This window comes from Stegodyphus dumicola, chromosome 12, assembly GCF_044657685.1.
Source record: "Stegodyphus dumicola isolate Sdum_Otavi_A_Nest chromosome 12, ASM4465768v1".
Classification (NCBI taxonomy): domain Eukaryota; kingdom Metazoa; phylum Arthropoda; class Arachnida; order Araneae; family Eresidae; genus Stegodyphus; species Stegodyphus dumicola.
The window spans coordinates 84,158,872-84,180,164 of NC_140779.1; the positions used below are offsets into that span (position 1 = coordinate 84,158,872).

General features: G+C 35.9%; 2 protein-coding genes and 1 long non-coding RNA gene across 3 annotated transcripts in view; 1 reads left to right on the forward strand and 2 right to left on the reverse strand.

The window, feature by feature from the left end:
• LOC118184482 (peroxisomal sarcosine oxidase-like) overlaps positions 1 to 15,319 on the reverse strand; it is a 42,374-nt gene extending 27,055 nt beyond the window's left edge. The window contains exons 1-3 of the mRNA XM_035354156.1: positions 15,171 to 15,319; positions 13,350 to 13,488; positions 12,997 to 13,174 (exon numbers count right to left, since the gene is read on the reverse strand). Of these exons, the coding sequence (XP_035210047.1) occupies positions 12,997 to 13,174; positions 13,350 to 13,488; positions 15,171 to 15,237 (384 nt within the window). The 5' untranslated portion in view covers positions 15,238 to 15,319. The remainder of the gene's footprint in view (positions 1 to 12,996; positions 13,175 to 13,349; positions 13,489 to 15,170) is intronic.
• LOC118184483 (uncharacterized) lies at positions 259 to 19,295 on the forward strand. The gene is made up of 3 exons (XR_004757435.2): positions 259 to 389; positions 3,191 to 3,286; positions 19,159 to 19,295. It is a non-coding gene; the product is annotated as an uncharacterized LOC118184483 (long non-coding RNA).
• LOC118184481 (uncharacterized) overlaps positions 19,145 to 21,293 on the reverse strand; it is a 97,773-nt gene continuing 95,624 nt past the window's right edge. Inside the window, exon 9 of the mRNA XM_085806668.1 lies at positions 19,145 to 19,279. Coding sequence (XP_085662794.1) covers positions 19,260 to 19,279 — 20 coding nt within the window. The 3' untranslated portion in view covers positions 19,145 to 19,259. The remainder of the gene's footprint in view (positions 19,280 to 21,293) is intronic.

The window sequence follows — 21,293 nt, forward strand, 5'->3', positions numbered from 1 at the left end:
ATGGTTCAATCACGATTTCCTTAGGTGCTTTCTTCGGATTTTTATTCTTCAAAATTCACGCGTGCCAAAACGAGAGGAATTTAGTCTACTTCGATGAATTTCAGAATACAAACTGACTTTATGCGTCAATGTTTGAAGATTTTACTCCAAAACCTTCCCCCACATTTCACAGAAGTAAGAATGACCAATCATACACCTGTCTGTCACGTGACGTGCACCTGCCAACTAGACTTAAGTGCCTGGGTTAGTTGTAGAATAACAGTGTTTGGAATTTAACAGGGAAAGAAAAGATTTTCTCCATTACAAACGAATGGGAAATTGGTAGTAGTGGATTTTACCATCATCCTATTTTTAGGACTGTTAAAATGCAAGGAAAATTAATCTTTTAGGTAAATGTTTTTGATAATGTTTATTGGTATAAAGGTATAGGATATTTTCTTGCAAATTTATAAGTATGCTTTTTTTGGAGCTCAAAATTTTTAATAAACTTGTACGTTGAAAACATATGCAAAAAAATCTGCAAAATTGCCATTTAAAAAAAATGAATAACAAATATCTAAATTAATTCTAACTTGCGATAAAGACAAATATATAGTTCAATGGCTCTTAAATAATGAAGCGGCTTTAATTTGAATTAAATTATTTCAAATATTTAATACAACAATATGTATGCTGTCCTATTTTTAGGACGATGAAAAATAAGGCTTAAACCTCAATTTCCTTAGAACTAAGTGTTATAAGTGTGAAAAATTGTATACTTCCTTTGATACCTTTGGTAGAGTATTCGTTACTTTTATTTTATGTTTCAAATATCAAAATGTTTTAAATAAAATATATTTTTGTCATCCACATGATATTGTAAGACATATTATTTAAAAGTTTTTAGGGAGAGGCTTAATAGTTGCTCATTCTAAATTAATCATTTTATTTTTATATAATTGAAAAATAATCACTTTGGGTTTACATATCTTAACTAAAAAATGAAATTTCTACGAAATGCTGCAAACCTCGTCAAAATTAATATAGAGAGACATGCTAACCAGTTGACTTTTTTTCCGTTTGTAACCACACCTTTGTGTAAAATTGTATGCAGAAATAGTTGTCAGGTCCGCTGAAGTACCATCGGCAGTGAGGATGATGGGACCATACGAACGTGCCACATCATCAAGACAGCATGAATGCATGTAATTTTCATTCAGTTTATACACATTTCTTATGTAAAAAATTCTGATTTATGCTAAATTATTGCAAATCACTTTACTCGAAATATATAGTGAGCGCACAGAAATTAAAGATTTTCATACGCCGAAAATGAAAAATATTAAAATATATATGTGTATTTAAGCATTTTGTTGAAAAAAATCATGCATTTGCCTTTAAGAAAATGCGTAAAATTTCTTACATTTGTAAGGTGTATTTGAATTTTTTAACAGTTACTTTAATTTAATTGTGCTTCCTTATCGTTCCTCATTTCACCTTACAACTCCCTACCAGAATGAGTTTTTAGAATCGTGTTGAACGCAAATAAGTAGAATTCTACTATTTCTACTAGAGATTTCTACTAGAGATTAGTTGAATCTTTTAAGGAAGGTTCAACTTACTTCGTGAGAGAGAGCTAGGAATCCTAAGTAGCGAGCGTTCCGCCTTCGGGCTAAGTCTCTAGAGCTTGTTACGCTCGGCCGTATTTTACGTGTCTTTTGATATTCGCTGGCTAGTTTAAATTAAGGGCCAACTACGTTAGATTTGTGTTAGCTTCGGCTAAGTCTCTTAGTTAGATCTTACATCTGATTCTGATTTCAAGCCCGAGTAGAGACTTTGTTGTAAGCCCTAATAAGGGACTAACTGTTCATCCTATTTTGAGTGAAATAAAGGGTAGCTAATCCTTCTTGAGTTTACGATTCCTGTTATTTCAACTGAAGTGTTAAATCAGTTAACAATTCCCTAGGTTGCTCGGTATTTACATTAGTAGAATCAGAGTGAAAAACTCTACATTTGGGGCCAAACTTCAACGGACGATGTCGTTAGAAAGTGGAAAATTCATACTGACCCCTTTCAAATCCCTGAGGCACCAGTAAACCCGAAGGACCAAGAACCAAGGCGATTGCTTCCGGAGTACCTTTACTCACCTTTACTGAAAACAGCAATAACCTCCACAACTTCGTTAAGAAATAGTGAATAATTAAGAGTTAAGCGTGCTTAAAGTGGAGAACGAAAACCGTTAAGGGTTTAAAGGTACAAGAGATCGATAAGAAGTCCACACAAAGGGACAAAAGCTTCTTTCAATTGCTTTCTTGTCAGGGCAGGGGTCAATGCCCCCCGCTACGACAATTAAGCATTGAAAGAGGTGTTGAGTGAGGCGGTACCTGCACGCGCCAGCGTGAATGGTAGCAGAACAGGTTGAAAGAAGATTGAGATGGGAAATTCTCCAAGTCTCACGTAAGGTTGTCATGGCAACTCGAAGAGCCGCGAAGATGGAAATAGTGGAGGTAACTGCTGGTAGGAAGTCCTTTCTTACCTCCATGGTTGAAAGTGCAGAGAACGCTAAGTGAAGTTCTTTCGAGGCCTTCAGCTTAAGTGAAAGAACTTCTTTTGGTGCGGAATAAAAAGAAGTTTAAGGCGTAGAAGATAAATATTAAATTAAAGACGCGCTAAGCAAAGATTTAAACAGCTTTAAGAATTACTAAAAAGAGATTGAGCTAGTTAAATTAGATTAAGTTAAGGTGTATTTAAAATGCAGATTTAAGATTTAAATAACTGAATTGAAGAACTAGTTCACTTATTGAAGATCACTTGGATCTTCTTAAGGTGACTGTTGGCTGCTGTGGAAAATACCTTAAGGTGGCTGTTGGCTGCTGTGGGCTGCGTAGGTAAGAGTCGGGAGGATGGTACTTTTGTAGAGGAGGATCTTGTTCTTGAGGCAGAGGTTGCTGGTTCTATTGATGAGTGACATTAGTTGATTCCTCGCATTCCTTGCTTTGGATATTGCATAATTAATATGTGTATTCCAGAGCAACTAATCCGAAGGAGCAATTTGGTTTCATAGTAGAAAGCCTGCGGGCGGCTATGGAGCTAGCTACGACGTTCGTCGGCAAAGGTTCGGTTATTACCTTCTAAGAACAACTTGAACTGCATTTAACGCTATATCCCGTAAATCAATCGCAACTTAAATTTTAAGAACTTTACTTTACAGGTACGAATGGACTGAATGGTAGAAGAAGGGGGAGCCGCTTGAAAAGTACAGTTAAATCACCTCGAGGAAGAGGATATAAAGAAGATCGAAACATTGGTAAGAAATTTTAATAAATTGCTTGACTCAAAACCAGAATTCTGTCAGGTACTTTCGCCTGAGACAAACATTGGCGATCCCCCGCCCCAGTTTGATCTAAGCCATACAGGTATGACCAGGTTAAAGAAAATATTTTAGAGCAGCACATTAAAGAGATGCTACCCAAAAATATAATTATCCCGAATAGCAGCCTTACGCAAGCCAGGTAGTCTTATGCAGGAAGAAAAACGATCTCCCGCCTTCAGATCCGAATTCACGCAGGTTTGCAGTTTTTCAAATTGCAGTAAAACGCAATGATGTGGAGAAAACCGCCTTTATAATGAAGTCAGGCATGTATGCCTTTTTGAGAATGGTGTTTTGCTTAAGCGGAGCTCCGGCTGCATTTCAGAAGATAATGGATATCGTATTAAGATCCATCCTAATCAAAAGTACTTCATCTATTTAGATGACATAGTAATTACAAGTGAAACTATAGATGAGCACATAGAGCATTTAAAGAAGTTTTTCGTTATTAGATGAAGCCAGCCTCAAGGTGAATCCCAAGAAAAGTAAATTTTCGGCGAAGGAACTTAGATACCTCGGATATATTATAGTTTCAAGAAAAGGCATAGGAACTTATACAAATCGGATATAAAATTTCGAAAAAAGGCATAGAAACTGAAAATTCTAAAATCTTAGCAATCAAGAGTTGTCCGCCTCCTAGCACAGCGGAAAACTTTTTAATATAAGATTCCTTTTTGGGCGTCCTTTTTGGGCATGTGCTCATATTATCGATCCTTTATAAAGGATTTCGAGAAGATAGTTGAACCCTTGCTTGTTCTCAAATAGAAGAAAACTAGGTTCACGTGGATGGCAGAGGCGAACAATGAATTCGAAGGATTAAAACACGCATTAATCAACGCCCCAGTACACAAATTCACGGAAGAGGACCAAAATTTAGAAATCGCAGCACATGCCTATGATTTCGCAGTTGGCGCCATCCTTTCTCCAAACGGCCTTCCATTTGCCCATTTCACTAAAACTTTCAATCAGACTCAACGAAATCATACCGCGATGGGAAGAGAAACTCTCGCTGTCCTATTAGTAGTGCAGAAATTTCGAGTTTACCTTGGAAGAGCCTCGATGACAATCTATTCAGACCATGCAGCAGTTGGTCGCTTGTATTCTAGAAAGAATCTTTCACCCCGTCTTATACGCTGGACGTAAAAACTGCAGGAGTACAATTTGATAATTAAACACACGCCGGGAAAGTAAAATGTAGTCACAGTTGGCCTATCGAGAATTAAGATTGATGAAGACAAAAATACTGTCAGATGTACGATGTTAACCTCGAAAATAATCGAGTCCCATGAAACAATCATTGCAGAATTGAAAGCAATTGAAGGCGGACGCTAAATTTGAAAACATATATGCGTATCTCAAAACCCCGAACATTTCGAGAATGTGGACGTTACGGCAATCAGAAATAGGAAAGCTGCCCACTATGAAATCATTGATAAATTGCTATTTTACAAGAAAAATAACTTATTCGAATCCTAGAAAAGCTGCATGATTCACCTACATCGGTCGCCCTCGGTATTAGGAAAACATTTCAAAGAGCCAACGAAGCGATTTATTTTCAGCAGTTACAGAAAGATGTGACGGCCATATGTGTCATGTCATGCCATATGTGGCAATTAATTAACGATGTTAATTATAATCCGTCCGGGTACTTAAGTAATATAAAGACCACTTTTCCCAATGAGTTGGTGGGCATCGATTTCCTCGGACCTTACCCCAGAATAAGGTTAAATAAGAATAGTTATCTCTTAACTATCGCTGATAATTTTCCAAATGGGTCGAAATAATTACCCTTAAACGAGTATTTGCAAAAAAAGTGTCAGATTCGTTTTTAAATAAATATACCTTAAATACGGGGCCTCATTAAAAGTAATATCTTATAATGGAAAACAATTTATAAGCCAATTACTTGAAAATCTTTTTACAGGACTTGGCATACGCCATCTAAAAATAGTACCATATAGGCCACAATCGAATATAGCGGAATGCGTAAACAAAAATATTGTTAAAATTATTTGGGGATATATTAGGAATTATCATGATCGTTGGAATAGCTGTGTTGGGATAGCTGTGAATTAGCTTTTGCTTTAAGGACGGCGAAACATGATACTACGCAAAAGCACCCCACAGAACGTTTTTTAGGGAGGAAGATTTTAACTCCCTTAGATAAACTGTTTTTGTGCAACAAAGACAAAAAGAATTTAAGTTAAAGGACATTAAAAAAATCATAGATGAGGCGGTAAGAAACTCGGATTCAGCTAGACAGAAACAGAAAATTTACTACGATAAGAATAGACAACAGGTAGAATATTCTGTAGGTCAAAAAGTTCTGAAAGTAAAACATTACTTATCATCTGCGCCAGAAAACAGAATCGCCAAGTTTGAGCCGAGGTTCGAAGGATCTTTCGTCATCACAATCTTATATTTAATTTATACGAACGGTTAGAAAACGGTTGCTAACGTTTATCAAGTAAAACCGTATTACAGTCGAACTGATTTTGAAGTTTCATAAGATCTCTTTCAGGAACTTGGAAGCGAACCAAGAAGTACTGATGTGCAAACCTCGCAGTTGGACCCCCCACCCAGCGAAGAAAAGGAAACCTGCTGAAAACTCTTACGGAAGACAAACAAAGTGAGTTCCGGCACTACGAAGTCCAGGGCTGGCAGAAAAAAAGGAAGATGTCATCGAATGGAAAGTCAGCTAAGTGAGTTCCGCCACAACTGGTCCCAGGGCTGGAGGAAAGGAAGACACCAACCATGACGGGAAAGAGAACTGTTCCCCACAGAGGGTTCCGGTCTCAAAGAAAGAAACCTCATCAGACGTTCACGGTTACCTAAACTTTCAACAACCACTCCAGGGAGGCCGGGCATAGCGGAGCTAGTCGACACACGGAACTGACTCCGTTAGCTCAGATAAACCCCAGTGGGAACGGCCCTTAAAAGGTCAGCTGAGTCTACATCCACGTCCCTCCCGCAAACAATGAAGTCCAAAAGAAGAGTAAAGGACCCGAAGGAAAGGAAAACCCCACCGGAAATTAAGCGCAGAGCGAAGTAACAGAATCCTCAACCGGAAAGAAGGGCAGCTCGAATCGCCGAGAGAGGATTACAGAGGAAGGAATTCTTGAGAGAAAATGTACGCCGCCCTAGGAAGAAAATTCAACTCCAAAACCTGAATTGCCGCAACTGAGAAGATTTTGTACACAGAATAATGAGAGAGTTCAGAAAGCAAAATGATACGTGAAACTTTTCTTTGTTTTTTTATTTAGACTTGAAGTTCAGTTTATATCATTTTGTTCAAAGTTGCTTTTTCTCAAAAGAGAACAATTGTTAAATGTTGCTAAAAGTAAGATTTTTTTTTCGTTCGCAAGTTCGTGACAAAATCTACTGTAAATATCGTTTAGTCTGAAAGACTTGAATTTACGGTTGAAATGGTTGTACACTAGAAGTTAAAATTAAATTTGTCGAAAAGGAGTGGAATCTATGTATAGCAACTGTGTACGCTTTGATGTAAAATGAAGCTGAAAATTTTATATGTTAAATGTGTAAAACTGTTTGCGCTGAAAGTAAATTTTATGTGATGATTGTAAAAGTGCTTCAAAGGCTTAAACTTTGTTTACATGAAATATTTGAATGAATGTGTTCAAGCTGGGCTTTCCAGTTCTTTAACGCGTGTATAGTATTGATATTGAGGTGTCATTTAAGGTCTAGAGTGTCTAAATTTTAGTTTTACTTTTAGAAAGTTGGTTAGATGGTAATGTTGTTCGCTTTAACATAACAGATTATATGTGATTATAAATATTATCTAAATATACAATAATAAGGTATTTCGTCCCTCCTTCCAGAATGTCTTCGTGGTGTAACGGTAGCATACTCGGCGCATATTCGAGAGGTCTAGGTTCAAATCCCGGTGAGGGCATTGCTCATTTTTCACGTCATCTCCTACTTCAAAATAACCTAATGACTCCAAAACCTTATAATTGTAAACATAAACTGAAATTTTGTTGACAAATGCGTTTACAAAACTATTTAAGCAAGAACTGCGTGTACTGGAAAGCAGTCTGTTAAAAGGTGTTGCAAAGCGGAGTCTATGAGACGCGCACTTAAGGAAGTAGTAAAGATGAATTTTTAGAATATGTATTACTGAAATTAAGGGTAAAAAACTGATAAATATTAAAAGACTTATTTCCTTATATTTTATAATAACTCAGTTACAAGTTTTAAATAATATTTAAAATAGAAAACCTTTTTTTTTTTTTTTTTGCCTTTCAGAAACATTCACAGAAAGTTAAGTACATGGAAATCAGTAGTAACGTATTTCACTATTAAAATAAAAAATGCTCTAATTTGAAATGAACCAAGCACAGCATTAATTAAAAAATAACTCTGATTTCTGATTTAAAGGATACATACGAAGGTAAAAAAATCATCTCATATTTGGGAAAGTATTTCAGGAAGAAGCTCTGTAAACAGGAAAGAGAAAATGCGTAATTTCAATATTAATAATACTTTTGCGTGCGTACGGGTTCGTTATGAATTGAATGCACAAGTCCGATGAAAAATGAACAAAATTTATTATTATCATAACAAATAAAACAAAATACTTCAATTTCCTCAGATATTCGTACAGTATTACAATGTCTCACAGTATTTATCTTTTAACTACTCAAACGTTCAACAGAACTTAATTCAAAACAGCTAGAGAAAGCTAATCCGCGAATTCGCTACAGTCAACAAGAACAATTTTCTAAACAAACTCTTAAAACAATAAATAAGTGACTAACTGAATTGAGAGGTTTTCCTCCTTTTTATAAGCTTCTTAAAACACGCTCGAGATTGTTCTAACAGTTTCTCGAAATCAAAAAGGGATATTAAATGCTATTAAATGTTAAATGCACGTACTCTTGTATTTTTTATTATGTATATAAATCTCTGTCACGTGCTGCACTGCACGGGGAATAAAACAATTTAATTTATAATTCTATTAACGTTTGCTATTTAAATACCAAATCCGTAACACTGACCCCTTCCCAAGAACTGCACGTCCCGGGCTCTACAATACCTGGACAGGAAGCCAAACTTACAACTAAAGCATAAATGCAATAATAAACATTACATTACAATAACAAACAACATGAACAATAAATGCAATAACTAACTTAAACAAATCGAATTCTATCAAATACAAGTCAAATCAAATACACATTTAGAAACAAAAAGGACCATGGTCTTATACTATTTACAATTATTTACACTATGTACTCTGGCCATCGTAATGAGCTAACCTGTCGTAATGAACGACTTTAGGCTTAGAGTTCGATGACTTACGGATACGAACCACGACGTGATTCAGCCTGTTTAGGACTGTGTACGGACGATCCCTAGGTGACTGTAATTTCGGACAGAGTCCCTTCCGTTGAGTCGGATTCGACAACCACAACTTGTCTCCTTCGTGGACTTGATATTTAGTAGCTCTTGTGTCGTATCGGGTCTTCACGTTCTCCGTCGCCAAGTTGACTCGCTGTCATGCAAATTTGTGCATCACTTCAAACCGAGCCTGGAGATCTTGAATATATTCCTCAGGCGACGAAGGAGCATCCGAGGGCGACCAAACAGCCGGTCACAAGGCAGACGAAGGTCTCGACCGGACAGCATCTGGAACGGAAAATAGCCGGTAGTCTGGTTTTCCTCTTCGACCCTAGTATGATTTCGGCAGCTTTCTGAGTAGGGTCTTTCACATGAGACGTCGGCGTTTCCAATCCGAGTATGCATAGATCTGTAATATCCGCCACATATGCCGTGTGATTGTATGCGGCACTTCCAAACGTGATGTTCACGTTTAACTTTCCAGCTATGTCGATCTTATCACCAGATGCAGTCTGAAGGGTAACATAGGATGGCGTCCAAAAACGTTTATCTTTAAACTGTTGAGCTAAATCTCCCCGAATGATGGTAACATTAGCTCCTGTGTCAATGATTATATTTGCTAGGAACTCCATCGATATGTCCATTGATGGACAGTCCGTTACTGTTGCCACTTACTGTAGAAATCTTGAGAGCTTTAAAACAAAGTTTTTCATTATCTGGCAACCTCCGTTCCTCAATATGGTCATTAATTTGTTTCCTGCGTCGTTGCTGAGAAGAGGGTCTCAATTTCCGTCCTCTGGGGTGTTCTGGAGTTACCTCGCACGTGACCTTCAGCTCCACAGTTTCAGCACTTTGGTTTCTTATCACTCCTTTTTCGTCCGATGGCATTTAATTGTCTGTTCAACTCGTCTGTCTTATTTTCCGTGCTCTGGGGTGTTCTGCAGTTCCTTCGCACATGGCCTTCAACACCACAGTTCCAGCACTTTAGAACTGGTTTCTTTTCACTTCTGTTCTGTCTTAAGCTACTGACCTTGTCCGGTAAAATCATCTTCCGTCTTAGGTGACCTCCATTACCACATCTCTAACACTTTTGAGCCACTTTGTCCTCACTCCTACTCCTTATCAAAGCGCCGCCTTGTCTGGATAAATCATCTAAACGAGCCATCAATTGATCCACTGACTCGTGGACTCGCAAAGCTCTGACTGGGTAGCGATCTCTACGAATGCTTGCTGAGCTGCCTCGAATTTTACGGCGTACAACAGAGCTCTTTTTATGTACTTTGCATCCGCCATTCGCAGAGCTTACTGTATTTCAGGATCCCGGATGACGCTGATGAAGTATTGCAGCGACAGGATTTCCCTTGTTTCTGTCGGGCACTCAGAAAAGGCGAGATGGGACAGCCTTTCAACATCCGTGGCGAGCTCCTGAAGTGCTTCCGTGGGCTTCTGTTGTCCGGATTTTTATTGAAGCCTGCTGTAGTCTTTCAAACACTTTTCCCCAAAGCACAGCTCCAATGCGCCGGACAGAGCTTCGAAATTTAGCCTTTGGTTTTCGGGAAGAGTTTGAAGGATATCCGCTGCGTCTGCGCTAAAAAATAAAACGGCGAAATGACAGGCCTTAGCTTGGAAATCCCATCCATTCCCATCCGCAAGTATAGAAAATTGTGTCTTATATACTTACCAGGAGGTTTTCTCATCATACGTGGATAGCTTCAGAGATGGTCGAACAAGCATCAGTAAAAATTTAAAACTCTCAGAATTGCTCCCTTACGTCGCTACGAATTTCTTTAAGGCATCAATTTCCTTGGCGACCAAAGAAGCCCTGTCATCAATTTGTTGTTCGATTTGCTGTTGAACGACACAAACTCTTCCTTCGATTTCTTCCTTGACTGAAGAAACTCTTTTTTCTATTTGTTCTTTTACAGAAGAAACTCTTTCTTCAATGTATCGAACTTTATTTTCAACATCGTCCATTCTGCCTTCGATATCTTCAAATTTGTTTTCTATTATGCAGGTAATTTCCATTTTCATTTCTTCTTGACCTGCTTGAACGGCTTTCATCACGACCTTAACGGAATCCTGGCCGAATTTCATCTTTCCTTTAACGGAGTGAACGGCCCCTTTCATCTTTTCTTCAAAAGCAGCAAATGCAGACATCCGTTGCCTGAATTGGTCTTCCATCACTCTTGTAATTGGCTCACAAGTCCGATGAAAAATTAACAAAATTTATTATTATCTCAACAAATAAAACAAAATGCTTACATTTCCTCAGATATTCGTACAGTATTACAATATCTCACAGTAGTTATCTTTTAACTATTCAAACGTTCAACAGAACTTAATTCAAAACAGCTAGAGAAAGCTAATCCACGAATTCGCTACATTCAACAAAGGCAGTTTTCTATAAAAACTCTTAAAACAGCAACTAACTGAATTGCCAATACCAATGATTTAAATTCCGGAGTGCCTATGGTTCAAACATAACTGAATTTGATCTTTGATCGTATCTTTATTTCTAGCCTCAACCTCCATGAGTTTTTACCAGTATCATGAAAATTACAACCATTCTTTATTTGCTAGGTTTAAAATTAATAAAGATGTATATTAGTACATCAGCGCACAGGGGCGAAAGTCAAACAAAATGAAAGTTCATGAGTTTGTAAAGTCTGTAGGAAGGATGTTCTGCATCTTGCGCTATGCTAGCGTGAAGGCAGTCAGAGGAGAGTCATGTGATCTTGAGAAGGCACCTGGTTGGTCAGCTTCAAAGTAAGCAGAGTTCGTTAAAAATTCTTAATTAAGCTAGAAAATTGCTTAGTTTGATATAAATTTTTGTAGTCTGCTTTAAAACGCTTTAATAGTCCATAGGAAAAATGGCTTATGAGAACCAATGCAGTGCAGTTAGAGCTCGAAGCATAAAATCATAAAATAAACTAAGTACGAAACAGATAAAATCTTAAGTAAATAAAACTATTTAAAGACTACATGTTGAATAATAATATGTACAGAATGAGGATGAGTTGAAATAATAAGTTGCAATTGTGGAATTGTAGTAAATTAAACTAGAATTCCAAGTCAATACTCGTAAAATAATCGAAAGCGGCTATGCCTACTTCGATTTTACTCATCATTGATTTCGCAGTCCTGAATTTTTGAAGGAATTCTTTTGCTTTATTAATGTATACATTTGTGGCATTGCACGGGTTCTTTTCTGGATTTAGTATATGGGGTGATAAAGACACCTAATCCTCTCAGCTTCGTTATGTCATAAACTTTTTTGCCTTCAATATCTCGTTTGCATTCAACTTGAAAAAGTGGTAATTTAAGAATATTTTCATTTCTTACAGTAGTAAGCTGAAGAACTTTAAGAACAGGAATACTTTTTTGTTGAATTTCTTGTTTAATTATTTCTGGATTAGAATTCTTTTTGAGTTTTTTAATAACCGCTTTTTGTGGTTTTTCATTATTAGCTTTAAAGCTTTTATATTGTATCCCACGCTCTTGTAGGAGGCTAGTGATAAATCTGAAGTGATCAGGATATAGACTCGGATAGTTAAGCTTTCACCTTTGATGTTTCCTAAGTAATGAGTGATACCATTACTTTCAATTTCTTCCTTACGTGCATCCCAATCCCCCGTGAAAACATCGAGAACAATTGGGGGAAATGTGTTGTCTTTTTATTTGAGGATTATGATTCACAGAAATTTTCTCGTCCATTTGGTCGTCATCCTTAAGATTAGCGATTTTATTCGACTGAGTTGGTTCATTTTGATTCTCGTCCGATGGACGTTTAACTGAGTTACGAGGGGAAATAAATCTTTCGCTGTCAGTTAGTGTGAGTTTTTTCTTTTTAGTAACTTTAGAAGTGGAAGGAACATTTTTATCGACCTTTTCTTGCGAACTGTTTTCTTTTGCTGTTTGTGTTAAGGTTGATTTCTTTTTGAGATCCTCAATCAAAAGTAGAGTATTATCAATTTCTTTCTGCACCTCTTGCCAATATACGGCGCGACGTCTTTTATCATCTTCGGGGCCTTTACTGTCAGTAAATTTATCAAAAATGAGAAAAAAAAAAACCTTTTGATAGTTAATTCACTAAGTTTCCTTCCAACCTTCCTTTGGTTTCTCAATGCTCAGTCTTCCCCGTCCCATATTGATGTTTAATGCTAAACTAGCAGAACTAGCAATGATGCTAGTTTCCGTATTAGTTGGACCAATGGATATGATAGTTAACAGACATATATTTACTGCACTATATTTACTATTATCAGAATTAATTCATTCTCACATACCTGATGCACACCGTTCTTCAATTCTCCAACTTCTTCAACTACCTCATGAATTATACGACAACCTTGCAGCTTTGCCACTTTCTTTTGAGCAGCCACCATTTTTCTAGCGCTGATATATCCAGCCCCATTGTCTTCCAGCGCAGCATACTCATTCTCCTGGAGTTTCAGAAATGGATATCTATTAAAATGACAGCAAAAGTTACAAATCTTGCATTCTTTCATTTTAAAGCGATTAGTCAATTATTCAAGGACATGAAATTTGCAAGTTAGTCTCCTGATGTATTAATTACTACCTTAAAATTTTACTTCTAGGAATATTTTCATGCATTACAGACAGATATTTGATGATTTACCTCATTTGAAATATTTCTTCACGGTGAAAATCAACATTAGGCACATCACATATGGCTATCATCTGCACCATTTTGTTCATGATTGAACTCTTTCTTTGACCAATGTACAGAAATCCAACGGGATAGTGAAAATGTATACCTATTTGAAAGCAAAAATATAAATATATCAATCAGATATTTTCTATAAACGAAATTCACACCTAAATCATTATGTAACTAGACGTGTGTACTTGCTGTTATCGCTGTGATTTATATGAACTTGTCTGATATTTAAAAGTCTATGTTTATTCTCCAGAAATTTCAAAAGCGATTTTAGGTTTCGATTATGGATGAAGACTTTGCTTGTGATTAACTACCTTAATAATTTATACGAGTAATTTATAGACCGAAAATAGTACAAGAGAATTCTTGTATGTGCAATTTAAGTCTTCTAAATTAAATTTACTTTATAATATGAAAACTGAGGACATAAACTATTCACTTATGGGGCTTAGGTCTATACTAGTAAATTTGACATGTTTCTTAAAAAATACATTTTGCGAGTCAAAAGAATCTTTTGAATAATATCTTATTTCCAATTAACAAAATATCTGTATAATTCTCTGTAAAAATATGCTTTAAGTTTTTCCCAACAGTTTAAATATTCATAATAATATTCAATAACAAAAGCAGGTTTATACTGGTATGTTTTTCGAAAATATTTCAAATTAATTTTAAAACCACTTTTATCATTTCATGTGAAACTATAACTTTTCATTGCTCCTTTTCAGTATTTCTCATATTTTTTGTTAATTCAGCATAACGGAAGATTTTCCTCTATCCAATTCTTATTTAATTTCAAAATTGTACTTTAAACACTTCAGAAATATATTTTTGGAATTAAAAAAATAGCTGCCTTTTAAAATAAAATGTCTCTTATTTTACAAAGTTGATTGCTCGAGACGACAATATAGAATTCTTTCTGTACCTCCTAAAATTATACAGTATTTCTAGATCTATTAGAGAAATCTGATTAATAAAAATACGAAGTGATATCAAAAGGTTTCAAGACTACTTCCATAGCTCGCCAGCAGATGCCATCGTAAAGCTACACGCATAGGCACAGAGAGAACTGTAACGATCCTCAGTTTCGGAACATCATGTTTAGAGGACTTCCTGTTTACATGGGAATTTACCGAGTATTCGCTAAATGGCCCGAAAGCAATCAAGAGAAAAACTCCGTTAAAGACACCCTTCGCTTGTGCGGTTTCCTTGCGAAGCAAACGAAAAAGGAAAGGAAGGAGCTTTTGTCCGAGAAATGCCGTAAATATAAAGTTGTGCGACTGTCTTATCAGCATCTAGCGGAAGCTGTGTCTTATTTTTCCGTAACTGTGCTGATGTTTTATGAATATTTAACTCAAAAATCTTTTTTTTTTTTTTTTTTTTTTTTTTTTTTTTTTTTTTTTTTTTTAAGTTTTAAAATAAATATTAAAAGACCACTGAAGTTCTGCAACTAGTGCTATTCTAACCATGCGGATTAGTAAATTTGAAGTCGTGCAAGTCGGCTATTTCATCATGGACAGCAAGTTAGAACAATGACCGAGCGTCACATTCTGTGTAAAATTGGGCAAATCCGTCATATAAAAGATTCAGAAAGTGTATGGCAATGTTAGAATGAGTCGTTCAAGGTTTTTTGAGTGACACGCGGGTTCAAGATCAGAAGAACGTCTCTGGAAGACGACAAAAGTTCAGGACGACCTTCAACGCACATAACATCCGAAAATGTCGAAACCACTTGATACCTTAACCATGAGGATCATCGGAGAACAATCCACAACATACCTCTTATTGTCGGTGTGTCATACAGAACAGTACAGGCAATCCTTGAGTGTGATTTGACATGCGCCATGTTGTTGCTACGTTCGTTTCCGGTCTGCTGACCCAGGAGCAGAATGAACACCGCTTCGAAACCTGCCAAGAACTAAGTCAGTATGTCGTGGATGACACGTCATTCGTATCAAGGATCATTACCAGTGATGAAACTTGGGCGTACAGGTACGATGAGTAAACAGAGGTTAAATTGTTTACCCATCTGGAAGCCGCCTTATATCTTTGAGTTTTATTTGGATAAAACTGCATGTGATTTCTGTATTGGCTCAAATTTAATGTTTAATAATGTGCATATCACATACCATTATTTTAGATTACCTGATAATTCTTCTAACTCTTGATATCGTCTGATAGAATGCTTTGACAATATTTGGCAAGCGGGATCGTCACCAAGAATTTGGGTTATTCTTCCTTCGTCATAATGTGATGAAAAGATGTCACGCTGCTGTCTTTCTTCTGACTTTATGTAAAATAGTTAAATAGATAGTTAAATTGAGGCAATATAATATGTTATAATGCAAAAAAAGTTTAGTTTATTGCATTAGTAAATCTGAAGTCGTATAATAATATTTAACAACTTATATTCTTAATACAAGTAACCCTCATATAACCCGGCAAAATTTTTTAATTCTACATAAACAAATTAATTTGTATTAAAAATATGTACCTATGTATAACACAAAATTTTAAATATTTTAATTTAACGCAATTTTAGTTTAACAAGTTTCTTCGTCGTCATTGCTCAGCATAATTAACCGAGAACGGTTTTTCGGTTGAATGAGATCGCTTTCACTTTCAAAATTTCGTTTTTCGCGAAAAACTCTTCTTTCTTCATGAAAACTTTTGGCATTTTCTTCCCTCTTTAGAAAATCTGTAATTTTACTTCCTTTACCAGTTCTTACCGGATCATTGGAAATTTCTCGATATGGAGCTAGACAGTTTAGCAGCTCCCTTTTGAATTTTCGGTTTATTTCAGCGGAAGGGTCTGCACTCAAGAAATATGGCTCGAGATTTTAAGCCAAACTTAGGCCTTCTTTTAATTTTTTAATGTTAATTTACTAACTGCAGAATCTTCATTAGTGCTAGTGTCCTCAGAATAAATTTGATTTACAGCTTCGAATGCCATTTCCATCAAATCTGCTTCGTCAAATTCTTCTTCCACTAATAAATCTTGAACGTCCACAATAATCATATCAAAAAAACCTTCGCCAGCGATTGATATAGCAATTTCTAATATGCCACTAATTTCACTTTCTGAACGATTAACGCACGTTTTCTATTTCACCTGAAGATGGCTAAATTTTCTTCTAACATGCATTCAACGTCGATGCTTTCAGTTCTTTTAGAAACAAAGATATGATGTCGATACTTTGCTTGATTGAAAATGTCTTCAAAGCTTCCATTACATTAATTGATTTTGAATCGATTACGTCTAAAATCCACTGTAATGCTCTTCTTATGCAATATGTTTTAAAGATGCAATATGTTTTAAAGATGCAATATGTTTTAAAGGTAATATTGTACCTTGATCCAATGATTGGAGTAATAAAGAAGTGGTAGGTGGCAGGAACAGTAGTTTGACGTTGGAATGATTCAAATCTTGTGGGTGACATGGAGAATTATCTAATAGTAATAGAGCCTTGAAGCTCAAATTTTTCTGCCTTAAATAATGTTCAGCATCTGGCACAAAACAACTAAAAACAAACCTTTAAATATATTCTGAGTTTTCCAAACTCTTGGATTTGCTTTCCAATATACCGGTAAGGTGTTTTCATTTACGCCTTTAACTGCACGAGGATTTAAAGATCTATAAACTAACAAGGGTTTTGTAATAAAGTCCCCCCACGCATTACTGCACAAAATTAGCATTAGATAAATTTTAGACACCATAAATCCGGATGCAGATTTTTCTTTTTCCTATATAAAAGTTTTTCTGGGCATTTTTTCCACAAAAGTCTTGTTTTGTCGGCATTGAAAACTTGATCTGCTGTGTATCCTTGTTCTTCTGTAATATTTTGAATTTTTTCAGGATACGTTCTAACAGCTTCATAATCAGCCGATGTAGATTCTCCTAGAATTCTTATGCTATGAATTGCAAGAAACTTTTTGAAATATTTGAGCTAACCTTCATTTGCCAGAAAATCTGGATTGACAGAAGATTCTCCATGTTCTTTAAGGTGCTTGAAAATTTTGTGTCCTTTTTGTTTAGTGATATAAACATCCAACGGAATTCTTTTTGAAAGCTATCATGAATCCAAATGGGCGCCCGAGGGGCTAGCTGTACTTTTCGCGGATGCCGAAGATCCTGCAGCAACTGCATTTCATATTTCTCTTTCATTTTCCTTAATAGCCCGGATTGTTGCTTCATTTAAATTAAAACTTTTTCCTATGTGAGATGCCTTTTCTCCTTTTAAAAGACGATCTTTACTTTTAAAGAAATACATTTCCTCTTAAACTTTTCGTTATCTTTATCGGACATGTTTTGTTGCTGAAACTTAATGTCTTAAAGACGAAAAAGTTATTCTTTCACACCTTGGCTCAAAGCAGACTGCCGAGCAGCAGCGTGAGACACTTTGTTTTCAGGCCAGGTAGATGATGGTTCAAATTTTAAAAGCCGAACATTCAGGTTGTGCGGTTTAGAGCACTTATTATGACTTCATGTTGTTCACCTTCTGCGATAGTGAGGTTTTTTTCATTGTTATCTGGTGATTGTGCTTCTTGTGTTACTATGCCTTGAAGGCCATCGAAGGAAACGATTTTCCTCGTTAAGAATAGTTAAGAATTCAACGATCGCTGTCCACCATGTGGCTCGTCTCACTGAGGACATTTGTTCTTACGGGCACCGGATCTTGGAAGACAACTGGCAGAACTTAAGAAACGATGATTCTTATGTGTTAAATGACAATAGGGGTGCTTTGATCGATATGGAAAAACTTCGTGTGGAGTTCCTTAAATTTCTTCGGATTGCTTAAGCAATTTTCACGATAAGAAACACTCCTACAACACTGTTTTCCGTGTTGTAGAAGGGTTCTCGCAATTTATGAATCGTTTTATAACGAAACTGTGTTAAAGGATGCCGTGTTGTAAGAGGGCTACCTGTACTTTTGTGGGAAATACTGCTATAATTCTTTGCCTCCAAATGCTGTAGCTTAAAATATACATATTTACTTCAAATGTAATTGGAGTATTGTATTTGAAGGAATATAAACTTTTTTGAAACCATTGTTTTGTATAAATGAATAATATTTTTAATGTGGCTTAAAGCGCTCTTTCTGACGAGACTGCAAGGCCTCCGAGCGGTAAAATCGCTGAGCACTGGTAGTTGGTAGTTCCGACCTGGGTTCTATTCCAGGGAAACGTATGGGAGTTTTACGGTTTCCCCATGTCTAACGTGTATGCGAGTCAGTTTCCCTCAGAAAGTACTCCATGTAAACATCTCTCCCCTTAGGCAGATAGCCCTAGTGTGCTTTGCCATATACAACTAAACCAAACCAAACCAAACTGACAAGAGTGCTAAGTACGTTTCTTTTTAATTTCGTATTTTTAAGAAGCTAACTTCTGCAAATTAGTTAAATAGTGTATTTTTCATTCAAAATTGCTTCATAATTTTTTTACTTATATTTTTACTGTCTTGACACGGTTAAAACAATAAGTAATATCAAAATTTTGTCGTTCTTCTTTATTAGTCGCACTTATATTTAAGGATATGCATAGTCTTGTGTTTGTCATGAGAAACTGAACATAAATGGAATTAGATGTAAGCTAAAAGAAAGGTTAAATTATTAGACATATACAAAGCCCTCTAAATGTTATGTAATAAATTGTGTACAGCAGTAAACACAAAGAATAAATATACTAATAATGGATTCAAAGCTAAGTTAGGTATTACCATTTAATCTTTAATATAAATTGTTCATGGTTATTACCTTTGGTTCGTCAGGTCCTATCAAACAAACTTTCAAAGCTGCATTCGCTGAAGCATGTCTAGCGGCGGCGGATCCAAACAAACCAGCACCAATAATGCACAAGTCGTAAATTTCCTCAGCCATCACTTCTGTTTACTGCAAGACAGAGAAAATAAACGGCACTGAATGAAAATAACCTGAAACACTTTTTATGCTGCACTTCTTTTGAACATTTTTCACGAATTAGCTTAGCTTAATTAACTGATTCCTCTATATTCTGGTCAATTTTTGTCGTGAAGGAGTCAAACTTCTTATGATTTTACTATTTCATAATGAGCATAAAACTCTCTCTCTCTCTCTCTTTCTCTCTCTCTCTCTCTCTCTCTCTCTCTATATATATATATATATATGTAATGAAAACACAACATATTTGAATAGTTGATGATATCTCCTGGAATGATGAATTTGCAGATACTATTTTACAGAAACTCAACTGAGGAATATATGTTCCATTGAGGGATCCATGCACGTAATCCATGTCGACTAAAAAATGTAATGATAGCACAATTTCGGAAGCACTGAGATATAGATGTGCAAAAATACTGATGACGTAAATATACTTGATGCTTAGAATGTCCATCCATTTTGAAGAATAAGCAGTCGAGCCGGATTAAATTCTACTATATTTATTTAAATTCAGATTTTGGTGGCCGCAATTCACTTGGCACTCCAAACGTGCCTATTTCTAGAACAATTTGGATACTATTGTGATATAAGCGATCATTGTAGCACATAGAGGATTGCAACAAAGCGTCTGGCCACGAAGAAAGCAAAAGCGAAAAAAGGAAGTGTCGCAGTGAAAGAAAGAAAAAGGCAGAGGTGATAGAGAAGCATTTACGAGAGAAAAAGCATTACAGCAGCAAAATATGAGATATATAATTTTGAAAAATACACAATATAATATTAGCTTTTGAACTATAAAATTGTAATGCGTAAAGTTTTGAGTTCAATAATAATTTAAAGCACTGTTATTTTTTAAAATAATTGCGTATTTTTAGAGACCTTATTAAAATTTGTGTCCAATCTGTAAAATGTTCTTATTCTTGGAACATTCACATCACGATTTTGATACTTCAGGGCAAGATTTCCAGAAGATTTTGCACGCAAAATCACAATTATAAAAATTGTATATACCCATTAATTATTACGAATAATCATAAATCTTAAAATTTTACACCTTACTAATTTTCACATTTGTAAGTAGCATGTTATCATTTGTAATGGCAGTTTTGAAATTATGGTTTTTACTTGTATTATTACATTTTACAATTTTCTTATTTTACACAAACTGGAAGACCCCACAGCTTTCTCGTAGTACACGCATATCCAGCTATTTGGACAAATCCACTTTAAACTGACTTATGTTCTAAATTTTCATGAGTGGTTAACATATTGCGAGACTCTACCTGAATTTCAATCTTTCAGTCGGTTCTCCATTAAATAAACGTAAAAGAAGAATTTGTAATTGAAAGAAGTAGGCAATCCGGCTAAGGAATCAAATTAAAACAGGCAATCTACCTAAAATAATCAAATTAAAATCAACCTTAGTACGAAAATATGGCACATTTTCGCCTTTCTTTGTATTCTAAAAATAAACTAAAAGTATACTGTTGCTAAACATGAAAAATAACTTTCAGAAAATAGTGCGATTTCACAAACGTTGAGTTGATTGCAACATAAGAATTGCTTTTGACAGTTACTTATTAGGCCCACCAGCGGCCGAGCGGTAAAGTCGCTGAACACTGGTAGTTCGGTCCGAGGTTCGAATCCCGCGAACGGGCTGGCTGCAAGGGCGTTTTCGTGGTTTTCCCCATGTGTAACGTGTATACGAGCCAGTTTCCCTTAGAAAGTCCTCCACGAAGGCATCCCTCCTCTTAGACAGATAGCCCTCGAGGCTTTGCCATAATCACACACACGCACGCAGTTACTTATTAAAGACCTCCGTCCCTTGTTTAAAAGGCAACTGGCCCTTTGAATTGCACTATACATTCCATTATATTAAAAAAATAATCACACTCCATTATATGAAAAAATTAAAAATCTTACATAAAAAATTTAATTTAGTGGGAGCCTTCAGAGTTTATTATATGAGGAGGGTAAACGGAACAAT